Raw genomic sequence first — 26,778 nt, forward strand, 5'->3', positions numbered from 1 at the left:
ACCCATCCTCACAACTTCCTTTCTGAAAGGAAGTTCCAAAATAGTGCACATGAAATAATCATTCTGCAAACAAGCCCTAGGCAAGGGCTAAGCATGTTCTTCACAACATCCTTCCTTCCAGAAGTGTTGCTTGAAGAAGCTCCTGAGAACAACTATTGTGAAACCTGGAAAGTAGCAGAAAGGTACTGACAAAATTGAAGCTGCGAGACTGAGGTGGGAGTTGTGTTTGTAAGCTCACGTGGTACCAACACTGACTATGAAAAGCAAGGTCCAAGAAGTCTGATGGTAAGCTCCTTACTGAAGCTGGGATGTTACCCCACTAAATGAATAGCAGAACTAAGCCTTTATCTTTACCTCACAAACTGATCTCGTGCTACTTTTTTTGCTTTTTTAAATTTCATATCTCTTAGATTTTAACAGTGGTCATATTATAGACTAGACCTTACTTGCCAATCTTGTCCACTTCATCTATCAGTATAAGAGGATTCTCTGTCTTTGTTTTCTTCAAGCACTGAATCAGCTTTCCTGGCATAGCACCTACATAGGTTCTTCTGTGTCCTTTAATCTCAGCAAAATCAGTCATACCTCCAACACTGAATCTAAAATACTGTGAACAAGAAAGAATTAAATGATACAAATTACAACACTGAAACAACAACTACCTGAGAACACACGAAACAAGACTCACAACTACTGACATTATCCTTCAACAACAACAAAGTTCTGCTTCTTATATTAAAGCTTTTGAATGAAGTCCTTCTTTTGATGTAGAAAACACACAAACATTCACACATTGTCACTGTCTCTGGGCACTGAGGCCCGACACAGGGAGGCCTGACAATAATATACTGTACATAGGGATAAAACTAAGCTCGCAGAGCTACTGATGTGACTGAAACACATTGTTTGCGTAAGTGTGTATCATCAGTTTTGACTTATGACAATGAGATGTGAACACAAAAAATATTAACAGACTATGGGCTGGTCAGTAGATTGAAAGATGTGTGTTGGGAATAATTATAAAATACAGGAAAACAAATAAAGGATTGGGAAACACACTGGATCAGATAACATAATTATTACTGCAATGAAAATGAAATGGAGGTGGACAGGACAAACACATATGAGAATGGTTGGTCGATGGAAGTTTTTTTCTGAATTTTGAGACTTGAGCAAATGGAAGATGAAAAATGGAAGATGAACAGACAACATTAGGAAACATGTAGAAGTAACATGGATGTCAACAGCAGGAGCCCATAATGGGTAGAAAAGTCAGGGGGAGGCCCGTATTTAGCAATGGGTGTCACGTGGTGGTGGTGGTGGTGGTGTTATTGATGACAAAGGGACACGAAAATTTCATTTAAATGTTAACACAAAAAATTGTGCAAAACAGCAGTTTTTAACACTGTAATAAAAAATTGGTAGTTTTCAACAAAAATATAGAAAAATTTGGCATTTTTCTTGTAGTTGTGTAAATACCTCCGGCATCTATGACAGTTTCAGAATACTACTGGCTTTTTGTTTCTCCTTATGTAACGTTCAATGCTTCTCACAATTTGTCACAATGAAGTAAATTTGGTTAGCAAAATGAGGTGAATTTGGTTAGTATCCAATGTCACGGTAATAAACATAAGCCTGGTCATATTATGTGTGTAACTAAACCATACTGCTGTGAATTAATTTATTAGTATGAACAGCTGCAGGCCAACACTTATATTCACACTCTGCACACCAGGCGCAGGGCACATCCCAACATATCAGGACTTTTTACCATACCATTCATGTATGGAGAGCAGCAAGAATGATTTTCCAAATGCCTCTGTGCATACTGTAATTGTCTAGTCTTGAATCTGGTAGATTAAAACTGTGTATGCCAGACCAGGACTTGAATCTGGAACAAGTTTGGAAGGTAGGAAATGAGGTACAGGCAGGAGTAGAGATGTGAGGGGGGGGGGGGGGGGGGTGTCATAATTTGTGCTTGGATAGCTCAGTCAGTAGAGCACTTGCCTGCACAAGGCAAAGATCCCACATTCGAGCCTTGGTCTGGCAAATAGCTTAGATCTGACAGAAAGCTTCAAATTGGTGCAGAAAGGAAATTCATTTTGAACATTGTCTAATCTTGTCTTCATGATCCCTATGGGAGCGATACATAGGGGGCTGTGATATATCCCTAGATTCATCACTTAAATTTGATCTCCAAACTTTGTATGTAGCAATTCACACAACAGTTTGTGCGTATCTTCCAGTATCTGCTGGTTCAGTTTCTTCAGCACCTCCCTGATATTCTCCCATGAATCAAACGATAGACCTATTTATAAAGGGTCCCATGCTTTTGAACAATATTCTTTGGTTTCTAAGCAAACTCCTTTGTAGATCGACTGCATCTCCCTACTATTCTACCAAAAAACTGAAATCCCCAACTTGTTTTACCCACGACTGAGCATATGTGATCATTGCATTTCATATCTCTCCCAATTGTTACACTGTGGTACGAGCTGACCGATTCCAATCGTGACTCACCTATATTGTTATTGAACAATATTACTTTTTTTCATATTGTAATAAGGACAATTTTATGTATCTGAATGTTTGAAGAAAGGTACCACCATTTTGAAAGCTTATCTGAGCTCAATATGTGTTCAAAGATTCTACAACAAATGGATGTCAAAGACAATGGATAGTAGTTCTGTGTCTTACTTCTGATACCCTTATTGTAGACATTTCTATCCGGTCAAATACTTTTCCCCTCATGATTGGTATTTCAAACTGCCTGTTATAGGCAGTTGCCAGAAGACACATTTAATAATGCTTCTCAGAACACCTTGTTACATCAATCACTTACAAAAATGCAATTTTCTCAGTATCTTGTTGGATGATTAAAGTCACCTCTGATAATGTCAGTATGTCTGAGGAACTTACATACTACAGAGCTGAGGTCTTCTCTTAATTTTTCAGTCCAGCTGTCAATAGGAGAATCCATATAATAAGTTAATGTTCAACCTTCATACTGAGACTTGCCCAAACAATCTAGCAAGCAGCTTCAATTTTGAGTATCTTGTCTACTTTGATTAATAAACTACCACCATTTCTCATCACACTATCCTTTTTATATAAACTTAAATTTTAATTTCATTTGGAGGAGAGGAGGGGGTGTGGGGAGAGGGCACCTACAGTCAAACATCAATTGATCACAGGAACAGAATGTTAGCATCAAGTAACCACTTCCTGTTGTTTACACGACAGCACCTAAACTCAATGATAACTGAACAGAGCATCAACTACATTTAGCTTTCCTGCTGAGGATGTTTAAAGGCTGAGCGTCATGACTTTTGTGACAATTTGATGGTTATCACTTGACCACTCTTGCCATGTCTGGTTTTGTTTTCAGCAGTTCTAATGTCACTGGTAATTTATTTTATTATGGATAAGCTGTATCTCAATCAAAAATAGTTTGAAGGTAGTTTCTATATTCTTGCATCAACTAAGAATAAGCTTCAATTCCATTTACACTGGCATAGCATTTACATTTTCTTTCATTTTGTAATACAGATAGTGTACAGCTATTTTTATAATACAGTGAAGTCAGCAGCACAATCTCTCACAAGTTAACAGCCCCCCCCCCCCCCCCCCACACACACACACATACATTTGCAAACAGCACCATTATAATATCTATCTGTTTGAATAGCTTAAAAGTGCAGCACACTGGCTTCTGAGACCACATGGTGAGCCAGGCTTACCGTATTTACTCAAATCTAGGCTGTACCTGAAAAATAAGATTTGAAATCAAGGAAAGAAATTTTTCCGAATCTAAGCCGCACCTGAAATTCAAGGGGAGAGAAAAGTTGTAGACCACACCTCCAAATCGAAACAAAGTCGGTCCATTGTAACATGGGACACAATTTAGGTTGAATCGATGAAGATACAGCTACAATAGTTTGGTTCGAGTCTTAAGCTTAGCAGTTAAGCTTTCCACGTACCCACTGCTATGCATCAGGTGCTCCATCTGTATTCATACGGTTATCCTTCCTTTTTCATGTGCTTCATCTGCTTTGAATCGATTGCTTATTTTGCTTTGATCTGATAAGTGTCATAATCTTTGTTATAGGTGTTTACGTCACTAAGTTGAAAATGCATTATTGTACAGTGTCATGCATTGTTTGTCACATTCTGATAATGAGTGTTTACGACCTGTCACCGCTAGCAGCATGGCTTGCTTTTGTGTGCACTACTGTCCCCGCTAAAGAGAGAGAGAGAGAGAGAGAGAGAGAGAGAGAGAGAGAGGAATGGTCTCACTAGCGAAACAATGGCAAGAGACTGCTGTTTGTTGTTAATTACACTGCTACTTTCTTTGATAATGATCAACAAGGACCAAATAAAAGATTGCATATGATAGATGTCCTGAGCGAGAGTTTCATTTCTGATGGTATCACTAATCTGCATGAGTATAATACGAATATAAACATGACATGATATGATATGTATATTCTTCCGCGTTTGCTGTTGTCTCAGTCTAGTTTCGTAGTTTATTAGGCATACAGGATTTAAATGAGATAGCAGCAAACACGAAAGAATACATGGCATAATGTTTACATTCTTATTATTCTTATGGTGAAGACAATACTGCATGTGATTCACGATTAATAAAAGTTCCTATTAGCAACCATCTCTTGCCACAGGTAGGAAAAATATCAGAACGTAGAGTTGGCCATTTTGACAAACATCCCAAAGAGTCTTGCCAGTCAGATTTTCGTAGTAGATTTTTAGTTAGGACAACAGCAACACACTCTGCATTTTAAGTCATTAGTCTGTAGACTTGTTTGATGCAGCTCTCCACACTTTTCTATCCTGTGCAATGCAGAGTAGCAACACTTATAAAATAAGAATGAAAATAACTTAGAAACTAAACACTGAAATTTAAAACAAAATTTTATTAGGTTTGTAATGTTGTTGTTGTTGTTGTTGTCTTCAGTCCTGAGACTGGTTTGATGCAGCTCTCCATGCTACTCTATCCTGTGCAAGCTGCTTCATCTCCCAGTACCTACTGCAACCTACATCCTTCTGAAACTGCTTGGTGTACTCATCTCTCGGTCTCCCTCTACGATTTTTACCCTCCACGCTGCCCTCCAATGCTAAATTTGTGATCCCTTGATGCCTCAAAACATGTCCTACCAACCGATCCCTTCTTCTAGTCAAGTTGTGCCACAAACTTCTCTTCTCCCCAATCCTATTCAATACCTCCTCATTAGTTACGTGATCTATCCACCTTATCTTCAGTATTCTTCTGTAGCACCACATTTCGAAAGCTTCTATTCTCTTCTTGTCCAAACTAGTTATCGTCCATGTTTCACTTCCATACATGGCTACACTCCAAACAAATACTTTCAGAAACGACTTCCTGATACATAAATCTATATTCGATGTTAACAAATTTCTCTTCTTCAGAAACGCTTTCCTTGCCATTGCCAGTCTACATTTTATATCCTCTCTACTTCGACCATCATCAGTTATTTTACTTCCTAAATAGCAAAACTCCTTTACTACTTTAAGTGTCTCATTTCCTAATCTAATTCCCTCAGCATCACCCGATTTAATTTGACTACATTCCATTATCCTCGTTTTGCTTTTGTTAATGTTCATCTTATATCCTCCTTTCAAGACACTGTCCATTCCGTTCAACTGCTCTTCCAAGTCCTTTGCCGTCTCTGAGAGAATTACAATGTCATCGGCGAACCTCAAAGTTTTTACTTCGTCTCCATGAATTTTAATACCTACTCCAAATTTTTCTTTTGTTTCCTTTACTGCTTGCTCAATATACAGATTGAATAACATCGGGGAGAGGCTACAACCCTGTCTCACTCCTTTCCCAACCACTGCTTCCCTTTCATGCCCCTCGACTCTTATTACTGCCATCTGGTTTCTGTACAAATTATAAATAGCCTTTCGCTCCCTGTATTTTACCCCTGCCACCTTTAGAATTTGAAAAAGAGTATTCCAGTCAACATTGTCAAAAGCTTTCTCTAAGTCTACAAATGCTAGAAACGTAGGTTTGCCTTTTCTTAATCTTTCTTCTAAGATAAGTCGTAAGGTCAGTATTGCCTCACGTGTTCCAACATTTCTACGGAATCCAAACTGATCTTCCCCGAGGTCTGCATCTACCAGTTTTTCCATTCGTCTGTAAAGAATTCGCGTTAGTATTTTGCAGCCGTGGCTTATTAAACTGATAGTTCGGTAATTTTCACATCTGTCAGCACCTGCTTTCTTTGGGATTGGAATTATTATATTCTTCTTGAAGTCTGAGGGTATTTCGCCTGTCTCATACATCTTGCTCACCAGCTGGTAGAGTTTTGTCATTACTGGCTCTCCCAAGGCCGTCAGTAGTTCTAATGGAATGTTGTCTACTCCGGGGGCCTTGTTTCGACTCAGGTCTTTCAGTGCTCTGTCAAACTCTTCACGCAGTATCGTATCTCCCATTTCGTCTTCATCTACATCCTCTTCTATTTCCATAATATTGTCCTCAAGTACATCGCTCTTGTATAAACCTTCTATATACTCCTTCCACCTTTCTGCCTTCCCTTCTTTGCTTAGAACTGGGCTGCCATCTGAGCTCTTGATATTCATACACGTGGTTCTCTTCTCTCCAAAGGTCTCTTTAATTTTCCTGTAGGCAATATCTATCTTACCCCTAGTGAGATAAGCTTCTACATCCTTACATTTGTCCTCTAGCCATCCCTGTTTAGCCATTTTGCACTTCCTGTCGATCTCATTTTTGAGACGTTTGTATTCCTTTTTGCCTGCTTCATGTACTGCATTTTTGTATTTTCTCCTTTCATCAATTAAATTCAATATTTCTTCTGTTACCCAAGGATTTCTAGCAGCCCTCGTCTTTGTACCTACTTTATCCTCTGCTGCCTTCACTACTACATCCCTCAGAGCTACCCATTCTTCTTCTACTGTATTTCTTTCCCCTATTCCTGTCAATTGTTCCGTTATGCTCTCTCTGAAACTCTGTACAACCTCTGGTTCTTTCAGTTTATCCAGGTCCCATCTCCTTAATTTCCCACATTTTTGCAGTTTCTTCAGTTTTAATCTACAGGTCATAACCAATAGATTGTGGTCAGAGTCCACATCTGCCCCTGGAAATGTCTTACAACTTAAAACCTGGTTCCTAAATCTCTGTCTTACCATTATATAATCTATCTGATACCTTTTAGTATCTCCAGGGTTCTTCCACGTATACAACCTTCTTTCGTGATTCTTAAACCAAGTGTTAGCTATGATTAAGTTGTGCTCTGTGCAAAATTCTACTAGGCGGCTTCCTCTTTCATTTCTTAGCCCCAATCCATATTCACCTACTATGTTTCCTTCTCTCCCTTTTCCTACACTCGAATTCCAGTCACCCATTACTATTAAATTTTCGTCTCCCTTCACTATCTGAATAATTTCTTTTATTTCATCGTACATTTCTTCAATTTCTTCATCATCTGCAGAGCTAGTTGGCATATAAACTTGTACTACTGTAATAGGTGTGGGCTTCGTATCTATCTTGGCCACAATAATGCGTTCACTATGCTGTTTGTAGTAGCTTACCCGCATTCCTATTTTCCTATTCATTATTAAACCTACTCCTGCATTACCCCTATTTGATTTTGTGTTTATAACCCTGTAGTCACCTGACCAGAAGTCTTGTTCCTCCTGCCACCGAACTTCACTAATTCCCACTATATCTAACTTTAACCTATCCATTTCCCTTTTTAAATTTTCTAACCTACCTGCCCGATTAAGGGATCTGACATTCCACGCTCCGATCCGTAGAACGCCAGTTTTCTTTCTCCTGATAACGACATCCTCCTGAGTAGTCCCCGCCCGGAGATCCGAATGGGGGACTATTTTACCTCCGGAATATTTTACCCAAGAGGAGGTTTGTAATACATCTTATAAAAAATGTTTAAAATATCAGTCATGATTCTGAATCACTATCACTCGATTCTTTGTTGCTCATTTCTTCTTGCAGAGCATCATCCTCCGTACCATCTAGTGCATTGGATATCGAACATTTTTTAAATGCTTGTTGCAAAATCAGATTTGGAACACACTTCCATGTATCATAAATCCATTGGCACACTTGCAACAAACTCGCGTGTTTTACACATTCTGTTGGTGTCAGTTGTTTGTCGCTTTTCGAAAGCCACTCTGTGTACATGCGTTTAGGCTTGTTCTTAAATGGTTTATTCAAACGGACGTCAAGTGGTTGCGGAATTGACATCATCCCGCCTGGAATTACTGCCGAGTCCATTTTGCTTTCCTCTAATTCTCATTTTACAGCAGGTGCTGTATGGCCTTCGTACACATCTAATACCAACAGACTGCGCAAACCAGAGATCACTAGTGTAAACCAAGCATTGCACCAGGAAGACGATTCCACACATGCCTAATCCATTCCAGCACCATGTCCTCCAAAAACCACCCAGTTTCATTTGCTCATACAATTACAGTTTTTGGAAACACTTCCAATTTTGGTAAAGTCTTTCGCTTGAATACTGTGAATGGGGATAATTTATGTCCATCTGCTGTGCAAGCAAGCATGACTGACATCCACTGTTTTTCACACACTGAGGTAAGAACACTCATGTCTTTGTTTCCTTTGGCGTCAACTGTATAATTTGACGGCATGTCAATATATACGGGAGTTTGGTCAGCATTTCCTATATGACCGTGATGATACTACTTTTCTGTGCGCTGCCTAATTATGGAAGTGCTGAAATTCCACAAGTTTTTCTTAATAATTTTTTGGCAGCTTCTGTGCAACTGAAGTTCGAATCCAAAGTGAAAGACCGCAGTGCTTCATAAACAGATCAATCCAGCTGCGACTACCATTAAAAATTTTCAATTTTTTGCTCTTTAGCAATTTCATGTGCCTTAATTTTTAAAATTTTGGCATTCACAGGCAGGAATTTCTGACGCTCTTCCTTAACAAATTCATTTAAAATCACTTCTAGTGCATGATATCGGCCACACTTTGGGACACTAAATGCTTTCCTGCCACTTGAACACTCAAATAATTTCTCTCTCTGCAGTTGCCATCACCTGACGTTGCTCTCATCAATCCCGTATCACAGACCTGCAGCACGATTAGAATTTTGTTCCCCAAAAGAAACAACTCCCCTCTTGAGTGTGGCACTATTCATTCATTATGGTTCACTAACACCAACAAGCATTTTACAAAATTCCACTAAGCAATAGGTGCCGCTACATGAAATCTTAATGAGCCCCAGCGTATCAACTCATGCAACAGTCCTAAAGCCTTGTGCATTGTTGGTATTTTAGAGCAAAGAAATTTATTTTTGTGCTGCGAATATTTGAAAGGCTGCTACATTTGAAGATGAAAAATACGGAATTTCTATTTTCTTTGTTGGCTAATGTATGAAAATGTGGTGGTCGAAACTCTTGGCAGAGAAAAAAAAGCTTGTCTTCTCCCTATTTTTTTAATTTATTTACTGACGCAGTGGTTTTGGCACCAGTTTTATCTTTATGCCTGCAAAGCATGCCTGTGTAGTGCTACATATATTCGATGGCAGAAGTTAGCTGTGGCAGCACCTACCAACATTTTTCAGAACTTCCGCTTACTTTGCACTCGATTATAAGCCACAGGCAGCTTTTTGGATTACAAACACTGTTCAACTGCATCCTTGAAAAGGTGATACAAGAATGGCCCAAACTGAAATCAGTCCTCAAGATTGACCAACCAATTACTCTCGGTAGAGGAAAGTTAACAGTAGACGGCTTAGCATTTGGAGACAATCTAGCCACCTTAACTCGCGATGTTTCAACAGCCACAAAACAAATTGAACTCCTGAAAGAAACTGTGGAAAAAGTCAGCCCGCAAGTATCTTTTGAAAAGATGGAGTATATGACTTGCAACAAACAAGCACCAAAATTCATGGAGACAAAATTTTGCAAAATTAAACGAGTCCCACAATTTAAATATCTCGGTGAAACGATTCAGGAAAATGGAATATAAATGCTTATCGACTCACTCAAGATATCTACAAGAAAAAATGTGTCTCCAAGCGCACAAAACTCTGACATTACAATACCTTCATAAAACCAGAATGCCTATAATGATCAGACACACTAATTTTAAACAGGAAAACAGACATAGAAAATTTTCAGAAAAAGAAATGGAAGATCATAAGAAAAATTTTAGGCCCAAAACTTGTAGATGAACGGTATCGGCTCAGGGGCAAACAGGAAATCAAACAGTACTCTAATATTTTTCACAGTGACATTAGAAAATGCAGATTAAGATTCTATGGACACATCAAAAGAATGAATCCGGACAGACTTACAAAGCAAATAGTTGAATTCTATAAAAACAGGAGTAAATCTAAAACAGACCCAATGAAATGGATAGGCGAAATCAAAACAGATCTGAAACTAGCAGAAATTACACCAGAGGATATCCAAAACAGGGTAATCTTCAGCTCCAAAATTCACAAGTGGCAAGTTGACCAAGAGGAGAAACCAAAGAAGAAGACTGTAACAACGTGGTCTCAAGAAAGAAAGGAATGAAAAAAGTATGGAAACAAAGAAAGGCAAATACATGCCACTAAGTACTCTGCGTAGTCCTAATGGGCTCGCATATATATAACATGCCTACAAATGTTCTGTTATTCAAACAATGGGAAATCCAGGATGGAATGTAACAATACTATGAACAGGACAGTTGCCACCATTTAGCGGAGATGCTGAGTCGTAGATAGAAAGATTGTCACAATATAAGCTTTTGGAGATCAACAGCCTTTGTCGAAAATAGATGACACACACACTTCAGCTGCCAGAGGATGCATTCGTTTGTGTGTGTGTGTGTGTGTGTGTGTGTGTGTGTGTGTGTGTGTGTGTGTGTGTACTTCAGCTGCCAGAGGATGCATTCGTGTGTGTGTGTGTGTGTGTGTGTGTGTGTGTGTGTGTGTGTGTGTGTGTGTGTGATCTGACAGTCGAAAGCTTATATTGTGACAGTCTTTTTGTTGTGCCAATAATCTGCGACTCAGCATCTTGGTTAGTGGCAACTTTCCTTTTCATAATAATGTAATGTTTTTCCTTTACTTATCTACGAATATGTCATTCTTCCACTGACATAGCCATTGCTATGTACACCTCAACTGAAGAGAGTGTATTTTCCTCTGCAAGTGACAACAACAATAATGGACTCTGGGATTAGTGAAACGCAAATTCAAACTGAGTCCACAAAAAATATCTCTAATGCAGTTTTCAATTACCTTAAGTAAATATCTGAATCTCAAACATATGGTGTAAATAAACAATGAATGAAATTATAATATGCCATCTAATAAAGACAACACAACACAAAAACTATCTTAGCAAGCGTTTCTTCCCCCCCCCCCCCCCCCCCCTTCTGCCCCGACCTGTGGTTCACGAACTCCCACGTGGTTCGCAGAATATTTCAAGTGGTTCATCAAAACTCTTTTCCATAATGGCAGGTTTTGAGGTTAGGCCTAATTACATTGAGCTTGTATTTTCATATGTACATGACAGGGACTGTGAAAGACAACAGTGTGTTGTTTGTGGTGACATTTTTGCTACCAGTGCTAAGAAACTTTCTCTTCTTAAACACCATTTAGAAACTGAACACCCCACCCATGTAAACGAATATTCTGATTTTTTTAATACAAAAGGCTAATGAACAGAAATAGAATTTAAGTACTTTGTATCCGGTTCAAACAGTGACAATAAGAATGTTCTTGAAGCATTTTACCGTGATAGTTACAGAATTGTTATGACTGAAAACCCCAATCAATAGCTGAAGTTATAGTGAAGCTATGTATAAATAATGTAGTGCAATGAACGCTTGGAAACTCTTTCACAAAAAAGTCAATATGATACCACTGTCCGACAATACGATCAACCTCCGGATTCAATAGATGTTAAATTATGTTGAAAATAAAATTTTGGAATGAGTCTGTGCCTGTTCTTTCGCTATTCAACTTGACATGTCAACTGATATTGCCAATTTAATAATTTTGTTACTTTTTGTCTGTCAGGGCCCCCCCCCCCCCCCCCCCCCCCATGAACCATGGACCTTGCCGTTGGTGGGGAGGCTTGCGTGCCTCAACGATACAGATAGCCTTACCGTAGGTGCAACCACAACGGAGAGGCATCTGTTGAGAGGCCAGACAAACATATGGTTCCTCAAGAGAAGCAGCAGCCTTTTCAGTAGTTGCAGGGGCAACAGTCTGGAGGATTGACTGATCTGGCCTTGTAACATTAACCAAAACGGCCTCGCTGTTGTGGTACTGCAAACGTCTGAAAGCAAGGGTAAACTACAGCCTTAATTTTTCCCGAGGGCATGCACCTTTACTGTATGGTTAAATGATGATGGCGTCCTCTTGGGTAAAATATTCCGGAGGTAAAATAGTACCCCATTCGGATCTCCGGGCAGGGATTACTCAAGAGACCGTCATTATCAGGAGAAAGAAAACTGGCGTTCTACGGATCGGAGCGTGGAATGTCAGGTCCCTTAATCGGGCAGGTAGGTTAGAAAATTTAAAAAGGGAAATGGATAGGTTAAAGTTGGATATAGTGGGAATTAGTGAAGTTCAGAGGCAGGAAGAACAAGACTTTTGGTCAGGTGACTAAAGGGTTATAAACACAATGCAGGAGTAGGTTTAATAATGAATAGGAAAATAGGAGTGCGGATAAGCTACTACAAACCGCATACTGAATGTATTATAGTGGCCAAGATAGACACAAAGCCCATGGCCACTACAGTAGTACAAGTTTATATGCCAACTAGCTCTGCAGATTACGAAGAAATTGAAGAAATGTATGATGAGATAAAAGAAATTATTCAGGTAGTGAAGGGAGACGAAAATTTAATAGTCATGTGTGACTGGAATTCGACAGTAGGAAAAGGGAGAGAAGGAAACGTAGTAGGTGAATATGGATTGGGGCTAAGAAATGAAAGAGGAAGCCGTCTGGTAGAATTTTGCACAGAGCATAACTTAATCATAGCTAATACTTGGTTCATACTTGGTTCAAGAATCATAAAAGAAGGTTGTATACATGGAAGAATCCTGGAGATACTAAAAGGTGTCAGACAGATTATATAATGGTAAGCCAGAGATTTAGGAACCAGGTTTTAAATTGTAGGACATTTCAGGGGCAGATGTGGACTCTGACCACAATCTATTGGTTATGAACTGTAGATTAAAACTGAAGAAATTGCAAAAAGGTGGGAATTTAAGGAGATGGGACCTGGATAAACTGAAAGAACCAGAGGTTGTACAGAGTTTCAGGGAGAGCATAAGAGAACAATTGACAGGAATAGGGGAAAGAAATACAGTAGAAGAAGAATGGGTAGCTCTGAGGGATGAAGTAGTGAAGGCAGCAGAGGATAAAGTAGGTAAAAAGACGAGGGCTAGTAGAAATCCATGGGTAACAGAAGAAATATTGAATTTAATTGATGAAAGGAGAAAATACAAAAATGCAGTAAATGAAGCAGGCAAAAAGGGAATACAAACGTCTCAAAAATGAGATCGACAGGAAGTGCAAAATGGCTTAGCAGGGGTGGCTAGAGGACAGATGTAAGGATGTAGAAGCTTATCTCACTAGGGGTAAGATAGATACTGCTTATAGGAAAATTAAAGAGACCTTTGGAGAGAAGAGAACCTCGTGTATGAATATCAAGAGCTCAGATGGCAACCCAGTTCTAAGCAAAGAAGGGAAGGCAGAAAGGTGGAAGGAGTATATATAGAAGGTTTATACAAGGGCGATGTACTTGAGGACAATATTATGGAAATGGAAGAGGATGTAGATGGAGACGGAATGGGAGATACGATACTGCATGAAGAGTTTGACAGAGCACAGAAAGACCCGAGTTGAAACAAGGCCCCAGGAGTAGACAACATTCCATTAGAACTACTGACGGCCTTGGGAGAGCCAGTCATGACAAAACTCTACCATCTGGTGAGCAAGATGTATGAGACAGGCGAAATACCCTCAGACTTCAAGAAGAATATAATAATTCCAATCCCAAAGAAAGCAGGTGTTGACAGATGCGAAAATTACCGAACTATCAGTTTAATAAGTCACAGCTGCAAAATACTAACACGAATTATTTACAGACGAATGGAAAAACTGGTAGAAGCCGACCTTGGAGAAGATCAGTTTGGATTCCGTAGAAATGTTGGAACACGTGAGGCAATACTGACCTTACGACTTATCTTGGAAGAAAGATTAAGAAAGGACAAACCTACGTTTCTAGCATTTGTAGACTTAGACAAAGTTTTTGACAATGTTGACTGGAATACTCTCTTTCAAATTTTGAAGGTGGCAGGTGTAAAATACAAGGAGCGAAAGGCTGTACAGAAATCAGATGGCAATTATAAGAGTCGAGGGGCATGAAAGGGAAGCAGTGGTTGGGAAGGGAGTGAGACAGGGTTGTAGCATATCCCCGATGTTATTCAATCTGTATACTGAGCAAGCAGTAAAGGATACAAAAGAAAAATTTGGAGTCGGTATTAAAATCCAGGGACAAGAAATAAAAACTATGATGTTTGCCGATAACATTGTAATTCTGTCAGAGACAGCAAAGGACTTGGAAGCAGTGTCTTGAAAGGAGGATATAAGATGAACACCAACAAAAGCAAAACAAGGATAATGGAATTTAGTCGAATTATGTCGGGTGATGCTGAGGGAATTAGATTAGGAAATGAGACACTTAAAGTAGTAAAGGAGTTTTACTATTTGGGGAGCAAAATAACTGATGATGGTCGAAGTAGAGAAGATATAAAATGTAGACTGGCAATGGCAAGGAAAGCGTTTCTGAAGAAGAGAAATTTGTTAACATCGAGTATAGATTTAAGTGTCAGGAAGTCGTTTCTGCAAGTATTTGTATGGAGTGTAGCCATGTATGGAAGTGAAACATGGACAATAAATAGTTTGGACAAGAAGAGAATAGAAGCTTTCGAAATGTGGTGCTACAGAAGAATGTTGAAGATTAGGTGGGTAGATCATGTAACTAATGAGGAGGTGTTGAATAGAATTGGGGAGAAGAGAAGTTTGTGGCACAACTTGACTAGAAGAAGGGATCTGTTGGTAGGACATGTCCTGAGGCATCAAGGGATCACAAATTTAGCATTGGAGGGCAGCATGGAGGGTAAAAATCGTAGAGGGAGACCAAGAGATGAATACACTAAACAGATTCAGAAGGATGTAGGTTGCAGTAGGTACTGGGAGATGAAGGAGCTTGCACAGGATAGATTAGCATGGAGAGCTGCATCAAACGAGTCTCAGGACTGAAGACCACAACAACAACAACAACAACAACAACAACATATTCACGGGGAGTCTGTAGAAGAGGAGCTACTATTCTGAAGACCATTAAAAGAGAGAACTATGGGAGGAGATACATTTAAGTTAACCGACAAATACTTTGACAAAAATTCAATAGAAAGGATTCGCTGTGCACATATTTGTTCAGAGGGTACAAAATCTATGGCAGGGTGCTATGCCAGCTGTGTTGTCAAAGTGACACTGTTAGTGCCAAATGCTTCTTAGACACACTGTTCCATTCATAGACATGCTCTTGTTTCTAAACACACACATAATGGTTCGAAATCTATGCTGGACGATGCAGTGAAAAAAATTAATTTTATTAAGGCTCGCCCTACAGATTCCTACATCTACGCAGTTCTTTGTGAGGAAACGCAACGCATTTATAAGTGTTTATTGTGTCACACTGAAGTTAGGTGGCTATCTCAATATAGAACTATTTCCAGACTAAAGATGAAGTTTACATTTTTCTCACCAGCCACACATATCACAACTATAAGTACAAGGAAGGTGAAATCTGGATCAGGCTTTAGCTTTTTTGGCAGACATTTTCTCAAAACTTAACGGTTTAAACTTATGTCTCCACAGCTCAAATATAAACATTTATGCTACTCAACACATTATCAAATCATTCGTTAAAAAACCTAATTTTTGGGACATGTATTTCAATAGGAATCAAACTACATGCTTTGATACCATTCATAATTTCCTGGTGGACAATCATCTTTCTTTGGACAAAAATGCGAAGAACAAGGTTAAAGAACATTTGAATAGACTCAGGAAAAAACTTCAGAGAATATTTCCGTGCTATGTCCAATAACAACAACTGGATTCACAATCCCTTTGAAAAGTCAACAGTTTTAGAATACACATTAAGCGTAAATGAAAAAGAGCAACCTCTTCAAATTGCCACTGGTTTTCAGTTACAGAAAAGTTTGTCATTAATTGCTTTTTGGTTAAGCTTAAAGGAGTTCCCAGTGTTAGCAAATAAAACCATAATGGCTTTATAACCCTTTTCATCCACAGTTGTGCAGACAGTTGTTTTCTTCTCATTTCTATTTAAAAAATAAATACAGAAACAGACTTTGTGCTGGAAGTGATTTGAGACTTTATTTAACTTCTGTGATTCCTGACTTCAGGCACAACCTTCTCACTGAATTCAAAAGAAGAGGCGAGTAGTTAAATGGAAACCAGGCCCACATGTTGCATAACTTTTAAGCTGTTACTTTAAGTTAAGGTTTTAAATTAATTTAAGGTTATTAAATCTTTTGAATTTTATGAATGTCTACTGTACGTATATTTCAAGCCAGTGGTTCACCCAACACAGATCGTTGTAGAAGGAATTCACGAGTCAAAAAAGGTTGGGAACCGCTGCAATAAGACTTTTTTCAGGGGCCAATCACATTTACAAACTACAACATTATTTTACAACCAAGCTGGAGAGGTAAGTGAATTTGGTAAACTATGAAGCTGCTGTTTCAGGTACAATTAGTATTATTAATCACTCTATAAGAAATAATTACATACCTCCCTGTTGAGAGCACGTGCTATTGAGCGTGCTATGCTTGTTTTGCCCACGCCAGGAGGTCCATGGAAACACAAGATTTTCCCTTGTGTTGATCCTTTGAGCTGGCTTACAGCAATAAATTCTGTCAAATAAAGAACACCCAACATCAGAGATCTATAAAACAAAAAACACACACACACACAATCTTCCAATAGATAGTGTATGGCACATTAGGGTCATTTAATACAGAATATAAATGTATAAGTTTTATTAAGTATTGAGTCTTCATAAAGAAGAAATCACTTTGTTTGAGAACAGAACATTTGGCACTGTGAGACAAGGTACAAGAGAGTGAGATGGGGCAAGCCATGTCGCTAGATGTCTTGTGTACATTACAACTGAATAACAGGCTCTCTCATTCTTATATACAGTCTATGATCAGCATTTCAAAACCTATGTAGCTATGTATTACAATTAACCCATAATGAGAGTTCAGTCTTCTGTTAATTATGTATTCTTACAACTTTTAATCATATGTATGAATGCATACCTAATGAAGGAGAACTTAAAAATGTGTCCACATGGCTGCACACCTGTGTTCCTCCACATGAGTAATTAGGTCACCGCCAAGTCCCCCGACAGCCAGCTCAACTTTAGCTTTCAGACAGATCACCAGCCACATAGTGAAACTATGCCAAGGGCATCTTGGCTGTCACCGGACTCCCAGGCAATGCTGTGCAACCACTGATCTGGAAGACCCTGCTATTACTGCTAATCACCTCTACCAACAATTAGGACATTGTCCTCGTGTGCATTGGCAACATAACTGCCACATAAGGTAATTTCAATTGTATTATTTAATCACCACAGAAATTCATTTCCGTTGTATTTTTCAATCATCACAAAAGCAAATTCGCAGTTTTACAGCATGCATGAACTTTGTCCTCAAACTGTACTCAATTGAGTTCATGTTCAATAAACAGTGTTACTTCAATCATGCCACCACGCAGCAGGACACTTTAAAAAGCAAGGCACTCTAAGATGTGCTTAATGTCTTAGACCTGGTAACATTCAAAAAGAGCATTATATTCATCATTGAGGTCCCAATATTGGTAAGCTGGTCTTTATTAGTATCACAGCTGCTCACTGAGAGTCTTTCTTCATTTTAGTTCTGGTACAACAAATGTCTCCTCTGACCAATAAATGGCATGCCTTTCGTGAAGGGGCTGTCTGGATTTCCCATTGTATTTTATGAGCTGGTCAGTGCACTGTGGAAGCAGAAGTGTTTGCTGGTTCGTACAGGTTGTAGGGATCTGGTGTCTCCTTGTAATCAGTTACTACACAGCACAATATCTACTTTTTTCACATGCGCAGATCTTTTCCAGATTGGGCAGGCATATTTTATTCCAGAGAAACACAAGCCATTGGTTTTCATTATATCTTCTGCGCATCAATTTTTGTAGTATCTTTTTTCTTGCTACAGCATTTGGCTGTACATTCATAATGATTCTTGATTTTGATACCTATCTAAGATAAGGTTTAGATACTTTGATGAATGAGCACGCTTTACCTGGATGAATATGCATGCTTTACCAGGTGGTATTGCCATTACTAGACAAGTCTTTGTAATACTGATCTTTAGGACAGACACAAGACATGTACAACAGTCTTTGAAGGATTTGTCTCAGTGCATTATCCCCATCATAGGTTAGCAAACTTACAACCATAATGCTGGATGTGTATGAATGCATACCTAATCAGAGGATTCAGAAATGTGAACATGAAGCAACAACAGTGAGAGAGACACAAGTTACTAAGGCACAGCATAAAAATTATAGGTGTCATGCAAATTTTTTACACCCTTTAGTTTGCACAAGAAAGTACTCATCCAAAATGTTATCGAGGCTCTATGAATAACAGGAGATAAACATGCTTTATCTAACTGTAGAATGTATATGCCATAAAATGAATGCTTGTTATGTGACTAGCCAACATTTAAAAAAATTAACTTCTACAGCAGTCATTGGCATCCGACAGCAGGTTTTAAAAATTACACATCAGAGGAACCATTCACATAAACACATACTTAATATACAATAACTATATTCCAAGATCCCACTGCTGGGCAAGTCAAGCGATTTCTTGTTCATGAGTCCTTCTGATGCAGAGTAACATGCCTCCCTGCTGTGAGTAAACCCTTCTAATTATTCCATTTACTATAAATTAAACTACTTTCATAGAGAATCTAAACTCACCAAGCACTCTCTTCTTCACATCTTCCATACCATAGTGATCTTCATCCAAGATTTCCATTGCTCTTTCTATGTCCAAGTTTTCTTCACTTGTTAAACCCCAGGGAAGGCATGTAAGCCAGTCTAAATAATTTCTCGTTACACTGAAACAGATATTGCCACAATAATAATAAATTATAGCATACAATACACAAAAAAGAATTATCCATAAAATATTCACTGTTGTGGAAGAGGTGAACCACTTCCCATCATATTAATTTGTAATTAAACGATTGCTTAAGTGTAGTTCTCCATTGGCATTACTCCTTTTTCACATCTTACCCAAATAACACAATTTTTGTCTCCTCTCCATCACCAAATACCTAATTACACAGGTGAAAATCAAGCTTCGCTCTTTTCGAGCTCAATCTATTTACCTTAAGCACAAAATTTAGCAAGAGATGGGGGAGCAGAAAGATGTGTTGTCAATGTTTCATCTGCTGCAATGTAAAAATTAGTTACCCTTGTTCCTTCATTTCCTACATTTATTTCGAACAGAATTTGCATATCTCTTGTCATACACAGGGCATGTTTGGTGGTATTTCTATTTCCATTAGTTACTAATAAAATTATGATCAAATGGCTGACATTGCACAGCCAATATCAGTCAATGTGTTGCTCTCCAATCTTATCACTTAGTTTCCACAATAGGCATTATTAGCTCTTTAATTCCTACCTGTTCTTCGTAGCACAAATCTTGTAATACTTAGTCAGGGACATAGTCTGTTAAAGTCTGTCCAGTGTCGTTTTATTCGTCTTCATGACCCTTCCTGACCCAAGTAATGGTCAAAGCACCCATGTGTTTATTTCCAGCTGTCTCAAATACTCTTTCATATCTTCCTCATTGCTACAATATTTGGTGTAACAGCTGGTCTCTCTTGACCGAATCTCCAGGACGGATTTCTCTCTTACTGGTGCAGCTGCTTCTCCCCCTGCTTATTATCTTTTCATCCATAATTTGTTGTGGGAGCACATCATGTTGGAAATGATGATCTTCACTATTTCATGACCCCAAATATTTCCCATTGTTCCTAATACTTTTGGTCTAACAGCTTCACTCATGATTGACTGATTCAATTTTATTAGCAGTAAACAAATGTTTCAGAATCTCGACATACAATCATAGCCAGTTCTTCTGCAACTGCTAATTGTGGAGGCAAACTCTTTCTCTTTATCTTCTACTTGGTCCTCAGATATGAGTTTTTGTCCCAGTATTTACACATTCCTTTGATGTGATACTGGTATGTGGATTTGACCCTGTATTCAATAATGCTGAATTCACTGCCCATTGTTTGGTTGAAATCCATTACCAAAACAAGAAAATGTCTTTGAATGCTAGACAGCTATTCCGATTTTATGTAGTTATGACTGCCCATGCACCTGATTCTTCCTGCAAGTATCCATGGACAAAATTAATCTTATCTTTTTCAGTTCACTAATACAGGTAGACATAATAAAACTGTAAAAACAGTCTCTGAGTAAATGCCACCTGATGCCTTTATTTGCCAGAACTGTAACACACTGAGGAAACTATCATCGTATTTTTTGTTTTGTTTTGTTTTTAATTCTGCATCCCTCATCTCAGCATTCATTTTAGCAAAATCTTCCACATGCCTTGCTACTTAAATGCTTATTTTCAGGACATTGCTCTGTCATATCTTGGATTTTGGAAATTTGCGTCATTAGTATATATTCTGGAGCCACAGTTGGCAACTGGCCCTCCAAAATTTATTTGAAAGTATAAATTACCCAAGCAAATTACTTAAAAAAACACCAAAACAATTCATTTGAGCTCCACCATTATCATTTTATAGTATTTTGCAAGTAGTTGTGTGACTGATTTGAGCTGTTAATGGTTAGTATGTAAATTAAATACATAGGTGCTACATTTTGTAGCACAAGAAAGATGGTGACAGAAGGGAGCTTGTTGGCGAATCAACACAGCATGTTGTGTTGATCCACATAAAAGCTCTGTACACCACATAAAAGCTCTGTACACCCAAGAATTTTATGGAACGAAGTAGTAAATTTTATAAATCAATCTCTGACTCTCACAACCTATGAATCCTCTTTTAATCAGAGCAAGCAACTTTAACAAAAGCCTAATGCCACTTTATGAAACTTTGACGTGAAATTCTAATTTTATCTTCTGGACACGCATACAATGTGCAGTGCACCAACATACACTTTGAAATGGAAGCAATTCGTTTATTATGCAATGGCATGCACTTTGTGGCAGGTAGCAGTATATTTATAAAGAGCAAAATATCAGGGTAACAATTATTGAACTATAAGAAATAAAATCGTCATAACTTCCAAACGGTTTGCGGTAGGATGTTCAAACTGGGCGGTTTGCTGCAGGGCGTGATGGGAGTTAGTATGCACATTATGGTATGGTTTAGCGATGAAACCCACTTTTATTTGGATAGTTTCACCAATAAGAAAAATTGGCACATTTGGGAGACTGAGGATCCGCGTGCCACGATCAGGAAGTCTCTTCACACTCAATGGGTGACAGGGTAGTGTGCAATGTCCAGTACAGAATAATCAGTGTGATATTCCTTGATGGCACAGTGACTGCCAAACAGTACTTGACAGTTTTGGAAAATGATTTTACCCCCATTACCCAAAGTAACCCTGATTTCGGCAAGATGTGGTTCATTCAAGACGGAGCTCAACCCCATCGCAGCAGGAGAGTGTTTGATGCTCTGAGGAGCACTTTGGAGATGGTATTCTGGTTCTAGGGTACCCAGAGGCCACTGGCATGGGTCTCGATTGGCTGTCATATTCTCCAGATCTGAACACATGCGACTCCTATTTGTGGGGCTATATTAAAGACAATGCATACAGCAATAACCCCAGAATCATTGCAGAGCTGAAAAGAGCCATTCATCAACAGCATCGATGTTCCAACACTTCAGTGGGTCATGCAGAATTTCAATATTAGTCTGTGCCACATCGTCACCAATGATGGCAGGCATATTGAACATGTCATAATTCAACACTGTAGTTTGTAACTACTTTATTTATTTTCATACGGTTCAATAACTATCATACTGTAAATACAATACACAAACTTTATCGTCACTTTGTTACAGTTGTTGTGATCTTGTACAGGGCTGTTCTCAAACTGTTTTGTTACTGTCAAGGCTTATAACGTTTTTTTGCATCTATGTGACTGCTAAAGAGTGTAAAGTTGATAGTGACACTAAGAAGGTTTTGACTGAATGGACTGAACAATATTGTTTTACGTCACCTGATAGGCCTCGAACTGTTCCAGTTTGCCTAATATGCAACAAAACTGTCGCTCTTGTTGAAGTGCCAATTTAAAGTGACAATATGAAAAAACTCATCACCAGTGTCATCAAAATTTTTCCTCCAAGTAGTTAAGCTTATCCAGAAAAAACTTCAGACATACCTAGCTTCTTAAAAAATAAAACTGGCTTTACTAAGCTGCTATATGAATGGGCAAGAAAAATCTACTAAAGCAGTGTTGCATGCGTATTGGATGCTTAATAAACACCAGATGCCATTTTCAGAATCTGAGTTACTAAAAAACTATATGTTGGAAGTGGCTGCGACACTTTTAGGAGCGCCGCAATTTGAAGTATTCCATTGTCAGCAAGAAGGAATCCAAGAAAAACCAAAATTTTGGCTGCTGACAACAAATTCTACTTTCAAATGATTTTTGGTTATTGAAAGTAAAGCATTTAGGGAAGAACTATTAGCAATATTGCTGGCTTGCAGAGACGATTCATTCAAGGCTTATGTTGACTTTGACAAAATCAAATATTAGTTATCATAAAATGGTGTCACTTTCAACTGACAGTGCCCCAGTGATCAGCAAAGAAAACGGCCTGAAAAACAGAATCAAGGATAAGAATGCTGATCTGCTATCTTGCCAGAGCATTATTCACCAAAAAGCCCTTCGTGGAAAACTTAGTGGCACTCTGAAAGAAGTAATGGACAGATCAATAGAGGTGATTAATTTTATAAGGTCTCATTCTGCTCTTCATCACAGACAGTTCAAAGAGTTTCAGGAATTCAGATCTGAGTGTGATTCAGTCATTCTTTCTTACTGCAGAACAACAGTGTTTATTAGTGCCTGAACATTTTTGGCAAATAAAAAATTAAAGTTGCTGCAATTCTTAAAATCGCCTCCTGAAATTTCTCCAGTGGCAGAAAGGACTGATGTGATTATGAGGTTCTTCTACCTTTTCAACAATTTACTCCAAATGGAGATAATAAAATTGCAGGAGCACATTTCCTTGCAAACATATAAAATTTCATCTGCCAAAGAATTTTGGAGTAAACATGTCCCAGAACACTGTGGAAATTGCAAAAAAATACACATCTGCCTGGCTACTATGTTAATGAAACTTCATTTTCAATAATGAATTTTTTGAAGAACCAATATTGCTCGCTGAAAATTAATATCTGTGCCCCTTCCAGACACTCTCCGCATAAGCTGCTCCCTGTGTAAATATAAATATCAAATCTGTCATAAAAATCAAAATATGCTGACCAGTTCATTAAAAGAGCTTAGAAAGTCATTCCTGACCAGAGGTAGTAGGCTGCTTATTTCAGCACTGGAAGTGGCAAACCAATATTTGGACTCAATGACAGATGCTGGCTCTGCTGCTCTTGTGACACGCAATTGCGGCCTACAGGACTAGCTACCCATAGCTTACAGGTTAGCAATGAGGTGCTATTCCAGAAGAGCCAAATATGGTTTGCATCATACACTAACCGCATGATCAACCATGCACAGTGCAGCATCATCGAACCTTCCAGAAGGGTAACATGCAAAAGAAGGCATATAACGAGCCCCTGCTACCCTACTGGGGAGTGTGCAGTATTAGCAACGAGCAGATGATGCAATCTCCACGACACTCGTCAGCCGGAACCAGAATTAGGATATTCATGTGCCTCGGTCAATGTGGGACACACAGTAGACTTAGCAAATGAAGAATCAGTCAGTTATACATGGGGCTTTGTAAATTGGGAAGAGTGTTAGGGATACTTCCACGAAATGTACTTACATCTATGCTTAGATATTCCCACCCTGTTTCCTAAGTAGTCCCACCAAGGTCCATACCTGCACCACCCAAATTTTGCTTTTTAGTTGTGGTTGAGATATCAATAGGCAGCCCACCATTGGTTAACCTCATTGAATTCATTGACCAAGGTAAGGTCCCCTGTCACACATATCGTTGTCTTTCTTACTCCCTCTCAGGATATATCACATGATTTTCTGAGTATACTGATGGAGAGTTTTGTGATTAAATCATCATCTAGAAACCATGAAATAACAGTTTCGTTACAGTTTTATGAACAATTCTGTAAATTATACGCTCTTGGGGCCTTGGAAGTTCCATTGTTACCATCACCCCACTACCATTCCGTGCCATGCCATATCACTGTGTGATAACCTGAAGTATATGAGAAATCCTCATAGAAATATGCTTTCAACTGTTGTCACTGGTATTAATATCAATAAACTTTGATAGCAAAACATATTATGTTTCAAACTGGATGCTCTTCACATTACGGCCACTGTTAACTTGAAGCATGACACTGCAAGGAAGTTGGCTAAGACTACTTTGTAGTACAATCTCTAAAACAGAACTGAGGAGTGAATAATCAATCAGGATTCATACACACATTTTTTTAAACTAAAAATCCTCGCTTTTGCTTTTGTGCAAACAATGAATTCACAGCAATGTGACAAATTTTCATGTGTAGTTTGCATTCATAAACATGCAATGGGAAATTGATCTGGAGCTTGAGGACATACCGCCAACAACAGATTCACAATGTTGGTGAGAACATTGAAGGGAGCCATGATTGAGAAGTGAACATTACAGCAATTCAATGCAATTCTTCACTTTACCTTAAAACAATTGTTTCCAAAGCAAAATCAAAGGGATTTGTAACAAAATTACTTAGGCTGCAGTTATAGTGGAGTGGCACAGCACAATCCAAGCAGCTCAGTACAGTGAGCAGAGCAGTGCTGAAGAAAGAAACCAGTGCTGAGAAGTGCGCTTTACTATAGTGGTGCTGCAAGTAGAGTGGCATGGCGTGGAGCAGCACAGAGCGGTTTCTGAGAGCGGTGACCATTGCATTTGAGTGACTATGGCTGTGTTTTGGCAATGCTGGCTGTGTTCAGCTGTTTCTGCAGGTTGCAGTCAGTACTGTTCCTGGCACTTGTGTTTCTTTAGTTGTACCACTGAGAAAATGGTATCAGCAGAAGCTTCGATACCAGCTGTTTCTACTCGGTGTCCTTTATGGGATCACTTAAACGACTATCATCACAACCAATGCATTTTAGACAAGTTATGTGATGAGGTGGCAACAGAATCACAGCCTGTAAGTACAGAATACATTTCATTATTATCTTGTTTATCTCACTGTCTTACAACGAGATGTGATGATAAAGTTGAAGTAGCATAGCTGAGAATTACATCAAAATCATATTTTATTATGTGATGGAAAGTTATCATAACAGTCTCATTTGGACAACATCATTTGAAGGTCCATTAAAGCTTCATGTGTCTGATAAGTGTCTTACACAGTGTCTACTGTATGTTTCTCATGACACTCAGGGATCCTTGCAGGTCAATGACAATGTTGTGGAGAATAAGCATATTTTACAATATCATCAGTAAATTCTAGTGAAGTTTCTATTGACTTAATTAATTTTTGTGATCTGGAAAAGCATTTATTGAAATATTCATCCCATGGATCGAAAATCCATCGACATCTGAGATTTGATAGAATCCCTCAACTATGGATATGCCTCACCTGCGATGAATACAAAAGGCAACATAACTAAAGTCTTTTGTAGTGGACAGTCTGGCAGTATTTTAAGTTCCCGTTCTCCCATCAAGCGAAATACACTAGAAAAATAAAATCTACAACCTTCGTTTTATCCTTCATATCCCCCAACATCACCACCTGTATTTGGAAAGTTCTGTACATTATATAAATCATTTAAAGTACTTAGAAAATCATCTCCTGAAGGCACCCACATGCGGAGTGGCTGGAGGTAATACCACAACACTTTCGTAGTTGACTCCACAATTCTTACAACGGTTATGAATCCTGTTGTGAATGTCGCAAACTACCTCTGGTTTGTAGGAACCTTTAACAATTCTCATTTCATCAGGTTTTATGGTCATTAAATATTACATTATGTTATTGGAAAAATCTTTAGTTGCTTGAATAATAGTCATATATGGAAGTTTCGCCTGTTAATAATACAACAAAATATTCTCCTCATCACATACTATCATTTGCCACAATCTTGTTTCAATATCTCCAACAGTTTAAGACATACAAGGAATGTTATGAATATCTGACTTTTTTTGTTGGTGCACGAGTTCAGGATAAAGTGCTTTACATTTGATCCATTTTCTCGAGACTGGTGATAGGTAGTGATAGCCTTCTAAGTTTGAAAAATAATTCAGTATGTTAGCTAAATTTCATATGCAGAAATATATGATCCACCATGCACCAAATGCAAGTTATGGCGACCTCTATTTTTCAATGCAAACTTTCCAAATTCTTTCAGTTGTTTTCATAATCACGAATATCACATTATCTATGACCATTAACAAACTGACA

The 26,778-nt window shown here is 38.5% G+C and overlaps 1 protein-coding gene across 1 annotated transcript in view; it reads right to left on the reverse strand.

Annotated features, from left to right (window-relative positions):
- Window positions 1-26,778, reverse strand: part of LOC126266639 (lon protease homolog, mitochondrial-like) — a 131,656-nt gene that overhangs the window by 20,024 nt on the left and 84,854 nt on the right. Inside the window, exons 8-10 of the mRNA XM_049971029.1 lie at window positions 19,117-19,256; window positions 16,882-17,003; window positions 447-607 (exon numbers count right to left, since the gene is read on the reverse strand). Of these exons, the coding sequence (XP_049826986.1) occupies window positions 447-607; window positions 16,882-17,003; window positions 19,117-19,256 (423 nt within the window). The remainder of the gene's footprint in view (window positions 1-446; window positions 608-16,881; window positions 17,004-19,116; window positions 19,257-26,778) is intronic.

The sequence above is a fragment of the Schistocerca gregaria genome, chromosome 4, assembly GCF_023897955.1.
Source record: "Schistocerca gregaria isolate iqSchGreg1 chromosome 4, iqSchGreg1.2, whole genome shotgun sequence".
Lineage (NCBI taxonomy): Eukaryota > Metazoa > Arthropoda > Insecta > Orthoptera > Acrididae > Schistocerca > Schistocerca gregaria.